Genomic DNA, 16,078 nt, shown 5'->3' with positions numbered 1-16,078 from the left:
CTATGATAGAAACGCTGTTGTAAGTTTGTGTTGAATATTCCTGAACAACTCTTATGTTAAAAGTGATCTTTCTTTCTTTCACTTTTTTATTTCCAAACTTAGGCTATATGTCTGTACATAGTAGTCAAATATTAATGTTTGCCTTGTTCAAGTTAGTTGTAGCCTGGGAAAACCCTGATGAACGTCTGGCTCTGCAAGTCAGTCTGGCCAAGAGCCCATTCAAGTCCATTTCCAATGTTTCCAAATCGAGGCACTTTACACGATGACAATAGCACAGCGACGGCAATCAGTTTTTCAGCTTTTACATTCAACATGACGGCTGGCCTGACATACCAGATCACATCAACCACATTTGCTGCCACTAGGGCTCTACTTTCTATTTCTAGGCAACATGAAGGCCACTGGAGCGCAGCAACCCGTCGATGTTACTGTCGCTGCTACATCACCAGAATCGTTGGTCTGATTGGTTGAATAGCATTTGAACGGTGGCTATTGGTGACGCCCCTTTGGAAATGACCTGTGAATGAACCTTGCCCAGACCCACTCTCAGTTACAACTGAGAAGGGTTTTGTGTCAACCAGGCTAGCTTTGTTCTCATTTTTTTCAGCCGTATGTCTATTTCTGTGTACGACTTTTAGCAACAAATTCCCTGTATGTGTATACAATCTTACTCAGCCATTAAAACTAATTCTGATCATCCATTGCAAGTACAAGTAGCCACAGCTACAGTAAAGGGAAGCAGAGGAATGCAAATTCTATTTGATGGAGTTAATATTGAACAGCAACAGATATGCAGAGATTCCCATAAGTACCATTCACATGTTTTCTGCACAATATATAGGCCAGGGTCAGCCTTAATGAGGATGTTCAGCAGGGCATTATAGACAAGTAAACTTAGAATTGAAGATTCTAGGACTTAAAGCAGCAAAGTGTTGCTAGTATGTCTCTCCAATGTCGATAAAATTACAAGAATGCTCAAACAGTATGTAGTCATTTCCCATTGAATAATTAATAACCCGTTGTTCAAAGCAATCTAAAATCATATTGCTGCAAAGTTCCCCCCCATAATCTCAAACATTCTTTCCCCACCTCACTAAAAAATGTCTTCTTTTTAACTGTGCAAAGCATCTTTAATAAAGACTATTACATGCTGATCAACAAACGGTTCCCCCTCAATGCAATTACTGGTAAAGTGAAGGTCTGCATCTCAATCACTACTGCATCTACAACCTCTCATGTTAATATGAAATGGAAAGGAGAAACCTCTGAAGACGAAATGAGCTTATTAGCAAGATGAAAGTCAAGGAAGGAGAGAGGAGAATGCACTAATCCAGATCGTTTTCCACCGTCTGTCTGTTTTGGCATTTTAAATGAGACATTAGGGATATATGCAATTGCGTCGCTGTTTTTACAAATTGTCTCATTCTCCTAAGTATTTATAAAAAACGCTGAGACCCAGAGGACAAAAGAAGCAGCTCTGAGGGGAAATACAACGATTAAAACAAACAAACAAATTGGAGAGAAAATTAATGTTTTTTTCCCAGTACAGTACTTTTGAAAAGTCCTGCCATTTCCCGAGGTACTGTACTGTTCTGAAACTGGAGTATACAGACAAAAGAGTAGGCAGTGAAAGACAAACACACACACACAAACACACACACAAACTGAAACAGACCACTGCCTAAGAAGCTATGCCGTATATATGACGTGGATTAAATTTGTTGTGTTATGAAATTTGCATGTGTAGCATAGCGAAGCACAGTAAGCAGCCTTTTTACAGTCAACAAAAACAATGTACAATAATGCTTGTTTTCACTGATTTATAATGTATAATAATTATCGTAATAATGTATGCTGGAAAGCTATGATAACACAAACATGCAATTCATTTTTTGTATAGTCACAGAGTGTACAGGTCACATGAGACGCCGCCATCTGCTATACAAACTGGGAACTATATTCTCAGAAGCCGAAGCACTGCTGCTTCTGCTACTTAGGCGGAGCGATTCGCTCATATCACATGAAAAGCCCCGTGGTGAGGAGCAGAGAATAACACCGGTGCTTTTCAGGTGTTGCGCTAATCACTCCGCCCAAGTAGCAGTGCTTTGGCTTCTGAGAATATGGTTCCCAGTTTCCTAGACTAAAAAAAATTGGATGACCCTGCCCTCAACAAAGAATAAAAAGACATGATCCTCAACTATTTTCCTCCGGTGGTCTACTCCATAAATACTGAACGGCCCCTTAGTAGAGTAACCCTATTAGGGGCTCCAGCAGGTTTCTTACGCTCATACAACTAAGTAAGCAGACAGTTGTTCTCTCATGATCTTGATCCTGTGTTTGGCTGATTAGTGATTGTGTGAGGTGCACACAGCAGGCCTCTGCGTTCTTCTATAATGAATGCATACAAAAATAAAATATGAGAGATATCCTGAACCTCTCTCCCTCCTCCCTCCCTCATTCTCTTCATCTTCACGTACAAAAATACATCCTTCTCTCTCCCTCTTATTTACTTTGAGCACTTTTTTCTGCTTTTCTATTTCCAAGACAAATTGATCCACTTCACAATGGACACATCACCAGTGGCTCTGCGTGTGTGTGTATGGCAGGGACACCGAGGCCAGACACACACTGTGTTTCGAGAACCAATAGTAAAAATGTCCATGTGCTGGCTCTGAATATTACTACTTAGTAACGTCAATCAAGAGTAGGGAGGGAGGGAGGGAGGTGAGCTGAAATGTAAAGATTATCGTTCCTGTCCAGAAATGAGAAATAATTAGACATTTACAAGTGTGAATGTTTGACTGGTTCCATCATTCAGACCGGCACCAACATGCTTACAGGAAGAATTAGTGAACCATAACAGGCACATAATGGGCCCCAGATGTCCTCCATTTAATCTACAAAGTGGGGTCTGGTAGTGGAAGGTAAACATTTGTACCAATTCAGCCTGAACTACCGGTGCAGGAAATAGAGTATGTTAGGCAGCACGTCGACGAAAAGCACTCGTCCACCACCACCACCACAGGGGCCTCAATAGCAGCAGTGGTGTGTTCAGCTTGGTCCCTTGAAGACAAGGTTCAACATGAGCCATTAGCGATAATGAGTTGAAGCAGTTTATAGTTAGGACATTTGCTACACACACTGTATCTTGACGTCTGTTGCTGCCACCCCTTTGTTACGGAAGCCCCCAGTCACCTACAATGACACATGTGGATCTATAACTAGCAGGTCTTTTTTTCCAATCACAGTTCTACCACAGCTACTAGATGCCTTTTGATAGTGTAGGGTAGTGCAAGGCTTGGAGAGAATGTTTTCATTCCCTAGAGTAATTATGGTTTTGTCTTTTCTGTCATAAGCTGACATATGGAGCTCAAATTCTTTCAGAAAGACTTCTAAATAACTTCAATCACCAGTATCTCTTCCAAAAACTGTTCAACTGTTCACTTTTCAGAAAACCAACCAAAAATTGGCCACGAAATTCATGATCCAATCACAGCACGACATCCTGCTTTGAATTTCATCTCACTTGTTACCAGCTGTCTTTTCAGGCAAACGTGCAACCCTCCTCCTCCTCCCCTTACACCGCTGGTCATTATCAACCACGGCACCCTAAGTCCCGTTCCGGCAGACAGCTTCTTCGTTCGGTCACTGGGTTTATTTGCCAACATCACCAGTCTAGGCTATGATGGAGTCTAATCCCCAAAGACTCTGTAAGTTTCATATTATGCTTATGTACAATACATCTTTGCACATTTGCAAAGAAATCTCTCCTGATTGAATTGCCTCTGGCCATGGCAGCCGAGTGTCTCTCCAGGTTCTAACACAAACCGTTATGTCGTTATGTCTTTGTCAGGATCTTGGCAAGGTCTCAAATCCATAATTAATGCTTTATTAAAGGTAAGTGCATTGGAAAGGTCATCCAGTTAGCCCCTATGTAACTAATAAAGGGTGTGTAATAAGTCTAAATGGAAAAAATACCTTACTTACTAAATTCTACATGATGCCCAAGTTTTATATTTTATTTGTGTTGTTTATAACTCTATTCAAGAGAAAAGAAACTGAATGGATATGTTAGACAATAGGAATAGCAAATGGACCCTTCACATAAGAGATTATAGTTCATGGAATTGTAGTTCTTTATGAAGTGCAGCCATGTGGAAGCGTGTCCAACAATGGACTTCAAGTGAATGGAATGACTAATAGTTTAACTAAACTGAGCACCACATACTCGAACTTTGTATAATTTTATAATGTTGCCAGTTTGCCATTGAAAGTGAAAATAAAAAATAAGTAAAAGCTTCAGGCAGCGCAACAGGGCTACTGGCAGACGCCACGCCTTAAGACCGGAAATTTGCACGGCACTCAGATACTGCAAATTGTCACCAATAAAAAGAGAACTCCTTGCTGAGTTCAATTATACCTCACACAAGACCCTACCTTAAATGGTTCAAATGTTATAAAAAGGGGGGTGGCCTGAGTGAAGTATAGGGGGCGCCTCAGTATCACATGTAGACCACACATTATAAGTTGTATGTGAATCAATTGATGTTTGTCATATAAGGCTGATTTCCTGTTGTCAGCGGGGGATGCTATGACAAAAAGTCAGCTTTGGCCTACAAATGTCCTCAGGCCTGGACTCTTGTCAATCAAGAGAAATTTCGGCCAATTTGGACAATGTGCACTAAAGTTACCACAACTTCTTAGTTTATTGACAAGTGCTCAAAATGGCCACCAAGACACAGCCACACTGTTGGACAAAAAGTTTTTCTTTTAATATTTTTTCATCTTTAAGGTGTTGAGATGGTACAGACGAACGCTGAAGTCCATCGGAGGAAATCTCTAGGAGCAAGTTGGAAAATGTACACTTAGTTACATCCACTTCCTGTTTCGATGGCGAAAATGGTCACCCTGCCACGCCCATGTCCTATGGCGAAAAGCTTTTCTTTTAATAGCTTTTAAATATGAAGTCAATCAGATGACATCTCTAGGAGGAGTTTGTTAAAGTTCGTTAAAGCACAACATGCGGAAATTGCCAAAATTGAACAAATTCCAAACTTGAAATTCAAAATGGCGGACCTCTTGTTGGGTTTAGGGTATAGCTCCAATTAGCCTTTTTGTACGTCTCGACATGCTACAAATGTGTACCAAGTTTTGTGAGTCGACGTTAAACGTACTGAAGGGGCTCAATGTTTTTAACTTTGTAGGGGGCGCTAGCAACACATTTTTGTGTCCCAAATCCCTCAAAATAGGTACATGTTCAACAGACTTGATGTGACTGCCAGTGAGTTTTTGAGTATGTTAAGCCCCTCAAAAAGGCAATTCCTTTGCCTGACGAAGGAAAAAGAATAACAATTCCTTTAGTTTCAATAGGGACTTTGCCGATGTCGGCGCTCGGGCCCTAATAAAAACAGAAGTTGTCGGAGGAATATTTCAAGGCTATGTAGAAGCTGCATTCAACAACATTTTAACTATAAGAAATGTTTGACCAAAGTGAAAAAAGACCTTACTGGTGTACACATTTCATCTTTCTTGAGAGCTTATTTCTTTGCCTCACATCGAAAGGTTATATTGAATGGGTGCGTCTAGAGTGGCTGATTTAAACTCACATATTGCTGCAGTTTATATGACTTCTCATCATGTTTTTAAGTGCAAAGTAAAACTATTTTCTCTTCAGAAGGGTGAAACAGTGAAGTGAAAAGTGAAGTTTTTCTTGAGTGAGGGAAAAGAGAAACACGTAAGCAATGTGCTTGGTAACGGATTTACAGTATAGCACCACCATCACTCCCACGCTTTCCACTCTGTATCTATGTCACACCCCATTCCAGGGAACACACACACACACACAAACACACACACACACACACACACACACACACACACACACACACACACACTTTGTTATCTATGCCACTCACCTTCGTCCCCATCGTTGGCACCAACAGTGAGGATGGCGAAGCCTACGTCAGCATCCTCATCTACATCAACTTCATAGGATGCCTGTGCAAATGCTGGCTTGTTATCGTTCACGTCACTTATAAAAACACGGACATATGCAGTGTCTGAAAATAAAAGGAAAGTGTGTGAGAGAGAGAAAGGGAGAGAAAGAAGAGAAAGGCAAGTGTAAACATGAGGTTGTTCTTATTCTGTCAATGTGAACATGAACATCTGTCTATCTCTCTTTGAATAGCAACAATTTAGTCACTTTTCACACACACACACACACACACACATATACATATACATAGAAAAGTAGATTCTTAATGCAGAGAAACAGAAACAAAAATAACATCCAGTTTGCTTTTCTTCTGTGTGTATCATTTTTTTATAACATGTGTCACCCGTCTCAACAATTTCTGTCTATTTTACCTATAAATCTGGCTATTCCTGTTTCCTTCATGATTCAACCACGGGTTGAAGAAGAGTACAAAACATCCTGGGGGCATGAGTGTAAGGTTTCATACTTGAGCAACCTAACATACTAAGCCTCCTTTGATATCTGAATCAAAACGAGCGCAATTTCCAATACACGCTCCAAGATGAGATAAATTATTCATGCCAGGGTGGAGGAGATGGTATACAGTTCATGGCACAGATAGAAGATGCATGCAACTATGACAAAACATTGTGTTGAGAATCTGTCAGAGAGCGAATGAAAGGATAAATGGAGGAAGAACAAATAAGCAGTGGATAAGCAGATGTAGCAGCCATCCCCAAATCATCCTTCTCTTCTGCTATCGCTGCCCACTCATCCATGTTTTCACACTTTCACAGACGTACGGCATGTGTAAAAATCACACCCCCAGCCCCACCCCACACACTACCTTGTAAGTAGCAGGTTAGTAAGTAGTTGTTAACTGACTGTGAAAACAGGTTTTATCAAGGTTCTTTTTGTAACACGATTTTGCTGTCAGTAAATTGCAACTTGGTGCCTGGCATGCATGTATGTCACCATGTGTAGATGTGCAAAGTCAAATGCAGCAAATATGATCACGCCTTCCATCTTGTACTTCTTCTTATCTTTTTCTTTGAATAGTTTTTTCAGATGCCACCTTGTGGCTTTTAAGTAATGTTTTATTGTTGACAGATGCTATGTTCATATAGCCTTATAACGCTTCCCTTCCATAATTGCTCCTTTGACGTCCCCTTCCTCTTTCTTTGTGTTGCCGTTCTAACCTCTGGTGGATTTCTGAGGACTATGGTTACCTGGTCCTCAGATCTCTGCAGGGTAAATATAGACAGCTAGCTAGAGTATCTGTCCAATCGGAGTTTTCGGTTGACGACTAAACCAAAACAAGTTCCTTCCCGGGGCTATTTTGCAGAGGGATTGTGGCCTTCCGCTCTGTGCTTAGCAGCGCACAAAATGATTGTGACTGGTTTAAAGAAACGCTAATATAACGTAAAGGGACGTATGAGGACAGAGACTCAGCACTAAAATAAGCTTGTTGTTGTTACATTCATAAGTTTAGGGCCATTGTTGTGACTTTTTCTTTTGAAGACCGGCAACCAACACTGATGCATAAGAGCAGTTTGCATGTGGCGGACTATTTTGCAACCAGCAGAAAACAGTATTCATGTGGTGTATAATACAGAATGTGGAATAATTGGAAAATTGATCATATTACATGACTTACCTGATATGTTTCCTTTGCTCTTGATTGTACTGGAAACATATAAATGTGAGGCTTAAATGTTCTGAGCATAAAAATACTGTACAACATTTCTTCCTTTTGAAGCGTCCAACAACTATCCAACTTTAAGAATGGGACCCTCCGAGGAGCACGTGAATGCATCACTGGCCTTGGCAGAGGCGAGCACTCTCAGATTCTCTCATAGCTATTTTTGTTTTAAGCCTGGTTATGTACAGAGGTTCACAGGGAGATAACATCTGGTACTTGATACCGGGGAGTGGCAGCCCGATTAAAGTTACAAGTATTCAGAAGAGATTTTCAGAGTGCAACCATTTATTAGTCAAAATTATTTCTTACTAGATCAGAGCTATGGGAGCTGAATGAGATCAACTTTAACAAAAAGAAGTTGAATAGGAGGAGAAAGAAGAGCCTTTGATTTGAAAAGCGTCGGGGGATAAATCAGATTTATATCAATTCTATCATTTAAAATGAATTATTAATGATCAAATTCTCAAATCAATGGAGAAAAAAAATCCCCCATTTCATCAGCAATTGAGGGGATCGTTTTGGTATTCTGCCTTCTTTTTAATGAGAAACACAAGATGCCACCGTGGTATGTTGTAATGCTTTTATCATTTCTGTATTTTTAATTTTTGCTTCAGAGAAACGTTTTAAGAACAGCAGCTCTTGAAATTGTGGTGTGATTGTTTTTGTTACAGGTTCAACTGATTGAAGAGTAAAATTCAGTCACTCCAAAGTGAAATTACTTCCCTGTGGAAATTGTTATATCAGAGATTAATAATATTGTATTTTTGTATTTCATTTGTTGTAATTCATCTTGTTGTGCAGCATTTTATGAAAGTGATACTCTATGAATTAAGTTTTTTCATTTTTACCACTCGCTGAGTCTTTTAATGTGTGATTCTGTGTTAAATATCTGTTAATTTGCCTGTCACCCCTCCTTCTTCATGGCACCTCATTCAATATTCATAACACAGCAAAGATAATTAAATAACTCCCACAGCTTCAGTACAGTCTCTGCTCTGCTTAATATTTAACATCTGTTTATATTGCCACAAATGTCAGTGAGCCAAACCTAGAGAGAGGACCTGTTCATAATCTATGATCAGATTTATTAAAGATATATCCTGGTCTTTCTTGCTGTTTTTTCAACACCTCTGTCCATTGACCCATCTGCCTCAACATCTGTTCATTTCTCTGTGTCTCTCTGTTCTACCGAGCATGTATGCATTTCATCTGGCAGCAAATGAGAGAGAAATGGAGAGATGGGAGAAGAGAGTGAGAGAGAGACTAGAAGAGAAAAATGGCCTTTGGTCATTCAGTAGGGAGAGATGAGCAGATGTGGGGAAGAGGCAGAAAGAGGAAAACGGAGTTTATTGCTGCCTTCAATGAAGATTTGGAGCCTTAATTGAAGTCTACAGAGCAGCTGTCTACAGCTCTCTCCCTCTTTGCGCGTGTCCTCATTTTCAGTCAGTGTAACAGAAACCACCACCATTATATATACTATTACAACTCTAGTATCCACAGAATCTGAATCATTTCTGCAATTGCATCAATCTGTTTGCATTTTTACATGAAAGCTACTAATTCAATAGGCAGAGATCATGTCCCAGAAACACATCACATAGGTCATAAAACAATCAGGCAACTTTTCCTCGGTGGTGGTCTTGGTCTACATACATTTTGCTCACATTTCGGGTTAAATATGTATTCTTTCATTTTTGATTTTTAATGATTGCAAACTAGGCCTGCACAATTAATCGTTATAAAATTGCGATCTCGATTCACCCTGATGTTCACAATTTAATTTTAAAATACCTTCATTTTTTATGAGTTTGATTCTCATTTCACTTTACGAGCTGACTGCATCACAAACGCTACTACTTTCTTCTGGGAGTTTTAAACAGACTGTATAAAAAAGGTTTTAAAGCGCTTCCAAGCGCAGCAACGCCCCCCATTCTCTTCCTTGGCATTCCCTTCCTATAGTACATTGATCATAACACAATGGTGATGCACAATATGCTATAGTAGCCCAAAAAAAATCTGTTTGGTACTGCCAATTTGTTTTGTTTTGTCATGGTCCAAAAAATTGTGGCAAAGAATCGTGATATCAATTCTAAGCCACAAAATCGTGATTCATATGTTTCCCTAAATAGTGCTGGCCTATTTCAAACCCCAATGAAACAAAGAGAGGAAATAGACAGGGTGACAGAGTGGTGCACGGACAATAACCACACACTGAACATTAAAAAGACAAAAGAACTCAGGTTTTTCTGGAGACTTAGAAGAGACTATGCTCCAATAAACCAGTCTAGACAATCTACTCTTCTGCCCTGGTTAAAAAGGCTCACCAGCCGCTCTACAGCTTACGGACACTGGCAAAGAACATACTGTCTGCAGAAAAGCTTAGAGCCTTTTATCACTGCTCCATTGAAAGCATTTTGACATACCGTCTGACTGCCTGGTATGGTCATAGTGGAGAGGCTGATTGTTAAAAAAGTGTCTCCAGAGAGTCATAGAAACTGTGGAAAAAATCATTGGAATCCCCGTGCCTCTCTGGAGTACACCTTCAGGACCCCTTGCCTCTGCAGAGCTAACAACATCCTGGCAGATGCGACCCAGCCCTGTCATGCCCTGTTCTGTCTGTTACACTCTGGAAGCCACAGCAGAGCAATCAAAGCTCCAACCTCCAGACAGAAGGACAGTTTTTAATCCAAAACTCATCACTGATTTGAGAAAAATCAATCATCTCCCCGCCTGGGTGTCGTTAACTAGATGTGCAATGATACAACCCGTGCAATGCTTTTTCCATGCTTTTAAAAAGCTTGATCATATATTTAATGATTGGGATACGTATGTATGTTAGAGTGCATGTTAGACTACATGTTAGTTACTTTTATATTCAGGTACGGCACAGCAGAATTTTGTTGTACACAAGCTTGTGCAATGACAGTAAAGTATGTTCCATTCCAAATCCATCAACTGCTGGGTAAAAGTCTTTAGTTAAGTGACTGTAGTATCTCCTGATATACTGTATTCTGTTAGAAAAGTATGTGGACAGTCCAATTAGTGGGTTCAGAACATCAAGCATGCAGCTATAATACCTGCAAACTCAAAAGGGCTGAAAAAGGTGACACGTCTTTACTACCTAGACTGACAGTTGTTGGAGTCCAGTTAGCATTTTGCTCGTGTTTAATCCAGGGGCTAGCTAACGTTAGGCTAACGTTATCTGCTGCCAATTGTAGTGTTTAATAGCATTAACATGCGGTGATGTTTCAGTTGTCTCTACCGTCTGTTTCTTAGCATCAGAGAGGGGCACAGCAGGCATTTCAGTGACACCAAAATCTACGTTGCTATTTGCTCTGGTAGATAACGGCCGTCAAGGCACCTGTGCTGTATTAGCATTCCCATTGATATAACATTGCGTTGTATCCACATCACTAAATATGTTTTACTGTGAAGAAGACCACAGTGGGTTTTTTGAAAACTCCCGTTTATTGGAAAATGTACACCCAACCAAAATAATGTTGTCATAATTGTAGTGACTTTCAACTTATATTAGATCTATAGTATAGTTATATTAGGGGCAACCACATTTCATAGAACGCTCCATTTTTTTTTTTGCATAGCGCATCTACCGCTTCATAAACCCGCCTGCTCATGAGCCAATCAGTTGTTCCTGCACCGCCCAGCTTAGTTTCTAGATGGAGACAGTCAAAGAGGACAGAGGGACGGGAGGAAAACTCAACAGATAGCAGTCGGTTATACGTTGGTTTACCAGTTTACCAGAAAACGCATCACTTTGTCCCGTCTGTTGTTTTTGTGAGTCCCTACAAAGATAGTGACACATACTTTGTATGTATGTGTCACTATCTTTGTGGGGACTATTCTTTGTGTGTGTGTGTGTGTGTGTGTGTGTGTGGTAGGACCCTGACCTAAACCCCATCCAACCCCAGCCATTAGCCAGGCCTTATCCCCTAAATCAGTGGCCAACCTCACCAACACTCCTTAATGGAAGCAATTCCCTAAAGACAGATTCCTGAATCAGGTGGAAAGCCTTGGGAGAGGAGTGGGGGCTGTGACAGCAGCCGTTCAATAAGGTGTTCAACACATCACATATGGGGGTGATGTCTCATGTCTCTATATACCTTTTGGGTTGCCTTTGTGAGAAATTCTCACATATTTGTGAACTACAGGAAATTAAGGTAACCCACAGTTTCACCTCTGTCTACTGCAGCCACTCGATTTCACAGTACCAGGGAACCCTTCATTGGGTACTGAGGCTTCAAAAAAAATACCTGGCATGTGATTGGATGAACCATCTGTCTATCCCAGCTGCTATGATAGTTTTAGACAAACAGATACGGCCATCACACCCACGTAAACCACGCCCGTTCCTGCAGATAGACTCTGATTGGTGCGGCAAGTTGTTAGTTCAGGCACAAACTTGAAGCCTGAAAAGATTTTCACTTGATATGTGAACCCCGCGATTCTGGCATGATCTCGCAATAACGAGAGAATCCTGCTGCCGTGCAAGGTACATGAGGCATAACAATACCGGAAAAACTGCACCAACACCTCAACAACCAGAACTCAACCATCAATTCAGTTTCAGGTTGTTCACTGCAGTGTCAGCCTCACTCACCGGAGTTGGGTTGTCCATGTTTGCCAGGCCGCGCAGACTCCCAGCCATCCACAGACTGGACCTCCAATAGGTAGGAGCTTTTGGTCTCGCGGTCAAACACAGTATGGGAGTAGATGAATCCCAGCTCTGGGTCAATACGGAAAAACTGGTGGTCGCCACTACGATCCTCCAGCAGGGAGTAGGAGATCTGGGTGGTGATAGTAGTGGTGGTGGTGGGGGGGGGTTAAGCAGACAAAAACAGATATAGAGGGTGAGGATTTAGTTTAGTTTGTTTTTTTCGAAGGATCCCCATTAGCTGACACCTAGTCGAACAGCTAGTCTTCCTGGGGTCCAAAAAAAAATATTAAATCAGACAATATTAAAACATTTCATGACACATAAAGGAAAAGAAAAGAAACATAACAAACTCTAACAAGTATGAAACTAAATACCAAGGAAACAACCAGGAAAACCCGTAAAAAATCAACATTACATGACACTATATTACACAACTTGACAAAGGTTTCAGAAAGTCAAAGAAGGAGAACAAATATGGATTTAAAAAGAAGAAAATAAGATATATATAAATAAAGGTGTGATTTAAGGCTCTGTTTTAAAACTTGTCTTTCCTTTGATAAAACATATGCTACTTGAGAGTTTACTCCATGAAAAAATAGCTCCGCATATTACAGGTGATTAGGTAAAGGTGGTAATACACTGTTAAACAGCTTATTTACACAGCAAGGAAGAACACATTTTAAGTCATCAAAACTAAAAAAATGATTGAGTGCATGTATTCAAAAGGAACTGATTTCAACTGACTATGCAAAAGCAACATTACCACTGTTACCACAGCGTGTGTCTGTGCATGCCTGTGTGTTTGTGTATGTTTGTGCATGCCTCTATGTGTGTGTGTGTGTGTGTGTGTGTGTGTGTGCGCGTACATGCACATGCATGCACGCGTTTGTGTGTTTTCACCTTGCCATTGAGACCCAAGTCGAGGTCATTGGCTAAAACCTGGAAAACCAGGGTTCCGGACTCTGCGCCTTCAGTGACCGAGGCCTCGTAGATAGAGGAAGTGAAAAATGGGACGTTGTCATTTACATCTAGAGAAGGAAGAGAAGAGGAAGAGAGAGTGTTATTTTTTCCTTTTTATATTATAGATAGATAAAGCTCCCGAGAATCACTTGAGCACAAGCTTGGGTACGTATTATATCTAGTGCGCTGCATTCTTCAGCTTAGCCACATATGTGAATATCATTTAAGGGTTATTGCCGTTCAATTAGCTTATTTTGCCTACTTTCTGCTACCCCCTTAGTTCAAGTGATAAAATGGTTGTGTAAGCATAGTTTCACAATAAGTAACAACAAATGCACAGAGTATACTGTACATGTTTCTAGCTGCAGTGCGTTGACATCTGTTGCATTTTAGGGTTACATTTTAGGTTCTGAGATTTACATTGAAAGCCAAGGTCAAGGTTTTGGACCGCTTGTAAATCTCTGATCTTTTAACCCCACATTCCATAACCAGACTTTTCAGATGTGCTGATAGAACGCTTTCAGAATTTCTGCAGTCTGGCTCAAAACAAAAGGGAGATCGTGCTTCTGCTGTATTATCTCCGATACATTGGAATAGCTTTCACATCAGCACAAGGTCAGCTGAGTCAGTGCTTTGTTGGGAAAAAAAACTTTTAAAAGGCTGTACATTTGTCAGGGATGAACCGATTTATTGGCAGAACATCGGTGGGGGGGGGGGTATTTTAATTCCAAAGGCCAAGGGAACTTTATCAGAATGCATAGTACCCTGAAACCATGAAATAACTGGCCTTTAAAAATACAAATCTGCTTGCTTCTATGGGAATTTAACATAGGGGGGTATATACTTATGCCCCCTGTATTTTAAGGAAAAACATTTACTTATTTACAATAATTTCATTAAAAAAGAAAATTGGTGTCCTTAAAAGGTTGGATTTTCCTAATTTCTGCTGAGTGCAGCGGAACTAAGAACATTATATTTCACACAATTTAAGCTCTTTCTCGTTCGGATTGTAATGCCTATAATACATAACCGAGAGCCTCGTAACGAACGGTTCAATACGAATACGTGTATCGTTACACCCATTGTAATTGAATAGTCTTATTTTGACCTGCAACTTATCTAATAGAGACTAGGAATGGTATTACTTTACCACACATGTACAAGGTAGACAGATAGCGGCTAAGTCTTAGCCTAAAGAAGAACTCAGCAGGGGCACACTCTCTGGCCTAAGTAAATCCCCCCATGCAGTTGTGATGTATCTAAAAACTAACATCAGAGTTGGTAAGTAAGATTTTGAAAGGGAATGTTTTGCATAGCCTCAGGGCTAAGCCCCCCTGTTTTTCAATCCTAGACACGTCCCTGCCAGAGGAGGAAGATTTTTTTGTATTTGCCTGCTTTATGTAGTACTACTTGAATATGGGGTCAGTTTTAGCAAATATGACAGAAAGCTTTTTTATAAGTCTTACCTACTGCATCTTTAAAAACCACAGCATTGGTGGAGACGAAAACATTAGCATACCAATGAATCGGTGCATCCCTACTATTTGGAATTGGAATTTGTAACTATTTGAAATTGCTACTTTCAAATGAAAAAGACAATAACTTTGTAACTGTTGTTTGGAGAAGTCCTGTAGAGATAAGGGCTCCTACAACTGATACTACTTCTGCACGTCTGCAAAATATGTAAGCGAAACAAACACTAAAAAAAGTTAGCTTTTGCCAGGACACAGAAAATTATCATTTGGCAAGGAATGCTTTCAGCCATTCAACATGTGCAACTGCACCTACCTAGTAGATTTCTTCGTAATGTTAAATCCAAATTACTCCTGTTAACCTTTTAGTCTTTTTAGTATTTGAAGTCTTTGCGATAACCTTCAAGAGTTGTAAAATCTGCCTTAGAGTATTCTAAACTGCTAAGAAGAGTTTTGGTGTCTAATGAGTCTTCAAACTCTTTTACCTGTTCATAAAACTGAACTTCCTGGATCACATTTCTTGTCTCACCGGTACCTGAAGCAACCGCCCATCAACTCACTTTGAGTTGTTTTAATCCAGGATGTTTGCAGTCTGAACGGCCACTAAGAAAAAATGCATAAACACGTGGTGGATTATGAACTGAATTATGTGATCTCACAATCACGTTTTTCTTACGGACTGTCTTTTTTCTAAAGTCTTCTTAAAAGTGAATTTATATGTTGTGAATAAAGAAAGTGTGAAATATACGGGTTATTGTATAATGGCCTTATGCCAAGAGCAGCTGCTGTCCTCTTTATGATGTTGCCATGAAGCAATCTGGACTGGGGTTGATTTGGACCTTAAGTTATTGAAATAAAAGTGGAAATGTATACTCCCGTCTTAACATCTGGATATTGGATGATAAGTTTTCATCCTAGTTTTTAACTTTTTTTCCGGGGGATATATGAAAACAAGTTCATTGTGTCTATTTGTTGTGGGGTTATTTTTCCAAGTCCTGTTGGCATCAAGATCAAAGCCTCCACTGTATTAGGCAAATAAAAATGGACAAAATGTCCCTTTTCTTGCAACAGTTACTTTGAACCATTACAAGTTTGTCTGAAAAGCAGAAACCAAATTTGAACATAGCTGATTTAAGGCCAAAAGCATTACAGAAATGACTTGAATAGAGCAACACATTAATTGTAACGCTGCTCCGTGTGCCATTTTTTCCAATCCTTTCTTCTGGGTAAATGTCTTAATCTATGAATTAAAAATGGGGTCTTAAATCCATTACAGACCTCCCTCCCTTCCTCAG

The 16,078-nt window shown here is 40.1% G+C and overlaps 1 protein-coding gene and 1 long non-coding RNA gene across 3 annotated transcripts in view; one reads left to right on the top strand and one right to left on the bottom strand.

Moving 5' to 3' along the window:
• The window catches only part of si:ch211-186j3.6 (neural-cadherin), a 302,735-nt gene that overhangs the window by 141,029 nt on the left and 145,628 nt on the right, over positions 1 to 16,078 (bottom strand). For both annotated transcript variants that reach the window (XM_034874840.1, XM_034874848.1), the window contains exons 14-16: positions 13,252 to 13,379; positions 12,295 to 12,481; positions 5,916 to 6,059 (exon numbers count right to left, since the gene is read on the bottom strand). In XM_034874840.1, the coding sequence (XP_034730731.1) occupies positions 5,916 to 6,059; positions 12,295 to 12,481; positions 13,252 to 13,379 (459 nt within the window). The remainder of the gene's footprint in view (positions 1 to 5,915; positions 6,060 to 12,294; positions 12,482 to 13,251; positions 13,380 to 16,078) is intronic.
• Positions 435 to 14,792, top strand: LOC117946643. Its single transcript, XR_004657066.1, has 3 exons — positions 435 to 590; positions 885 to 888; positions 14,772 to 14,792. It is a non-coding gene; the product is annotated as an uncharacterized LOC117946643 (long non-coding RNA).

This window comes from Etheostoma cragini, chromosome 1 (genome assembly GCF_013103735.1).
Source record: "Etheostoma cragini isolate CJK2018 chromosome 1, CSU_Ecrag_1.0, whole genome shotgun sequence".
In the NCBI taxonomy this organism is placed as follows: Eukaryota; Metazoa; Chordata; class Actinopteri; order Perciformes; family Percidae; genus Etheostoma; species Etheostoma cragini.
Note: the sequence above shows the minus strand (reverse complement) of the source record. Positions and strands in the feature narration are given on the sequence as shown.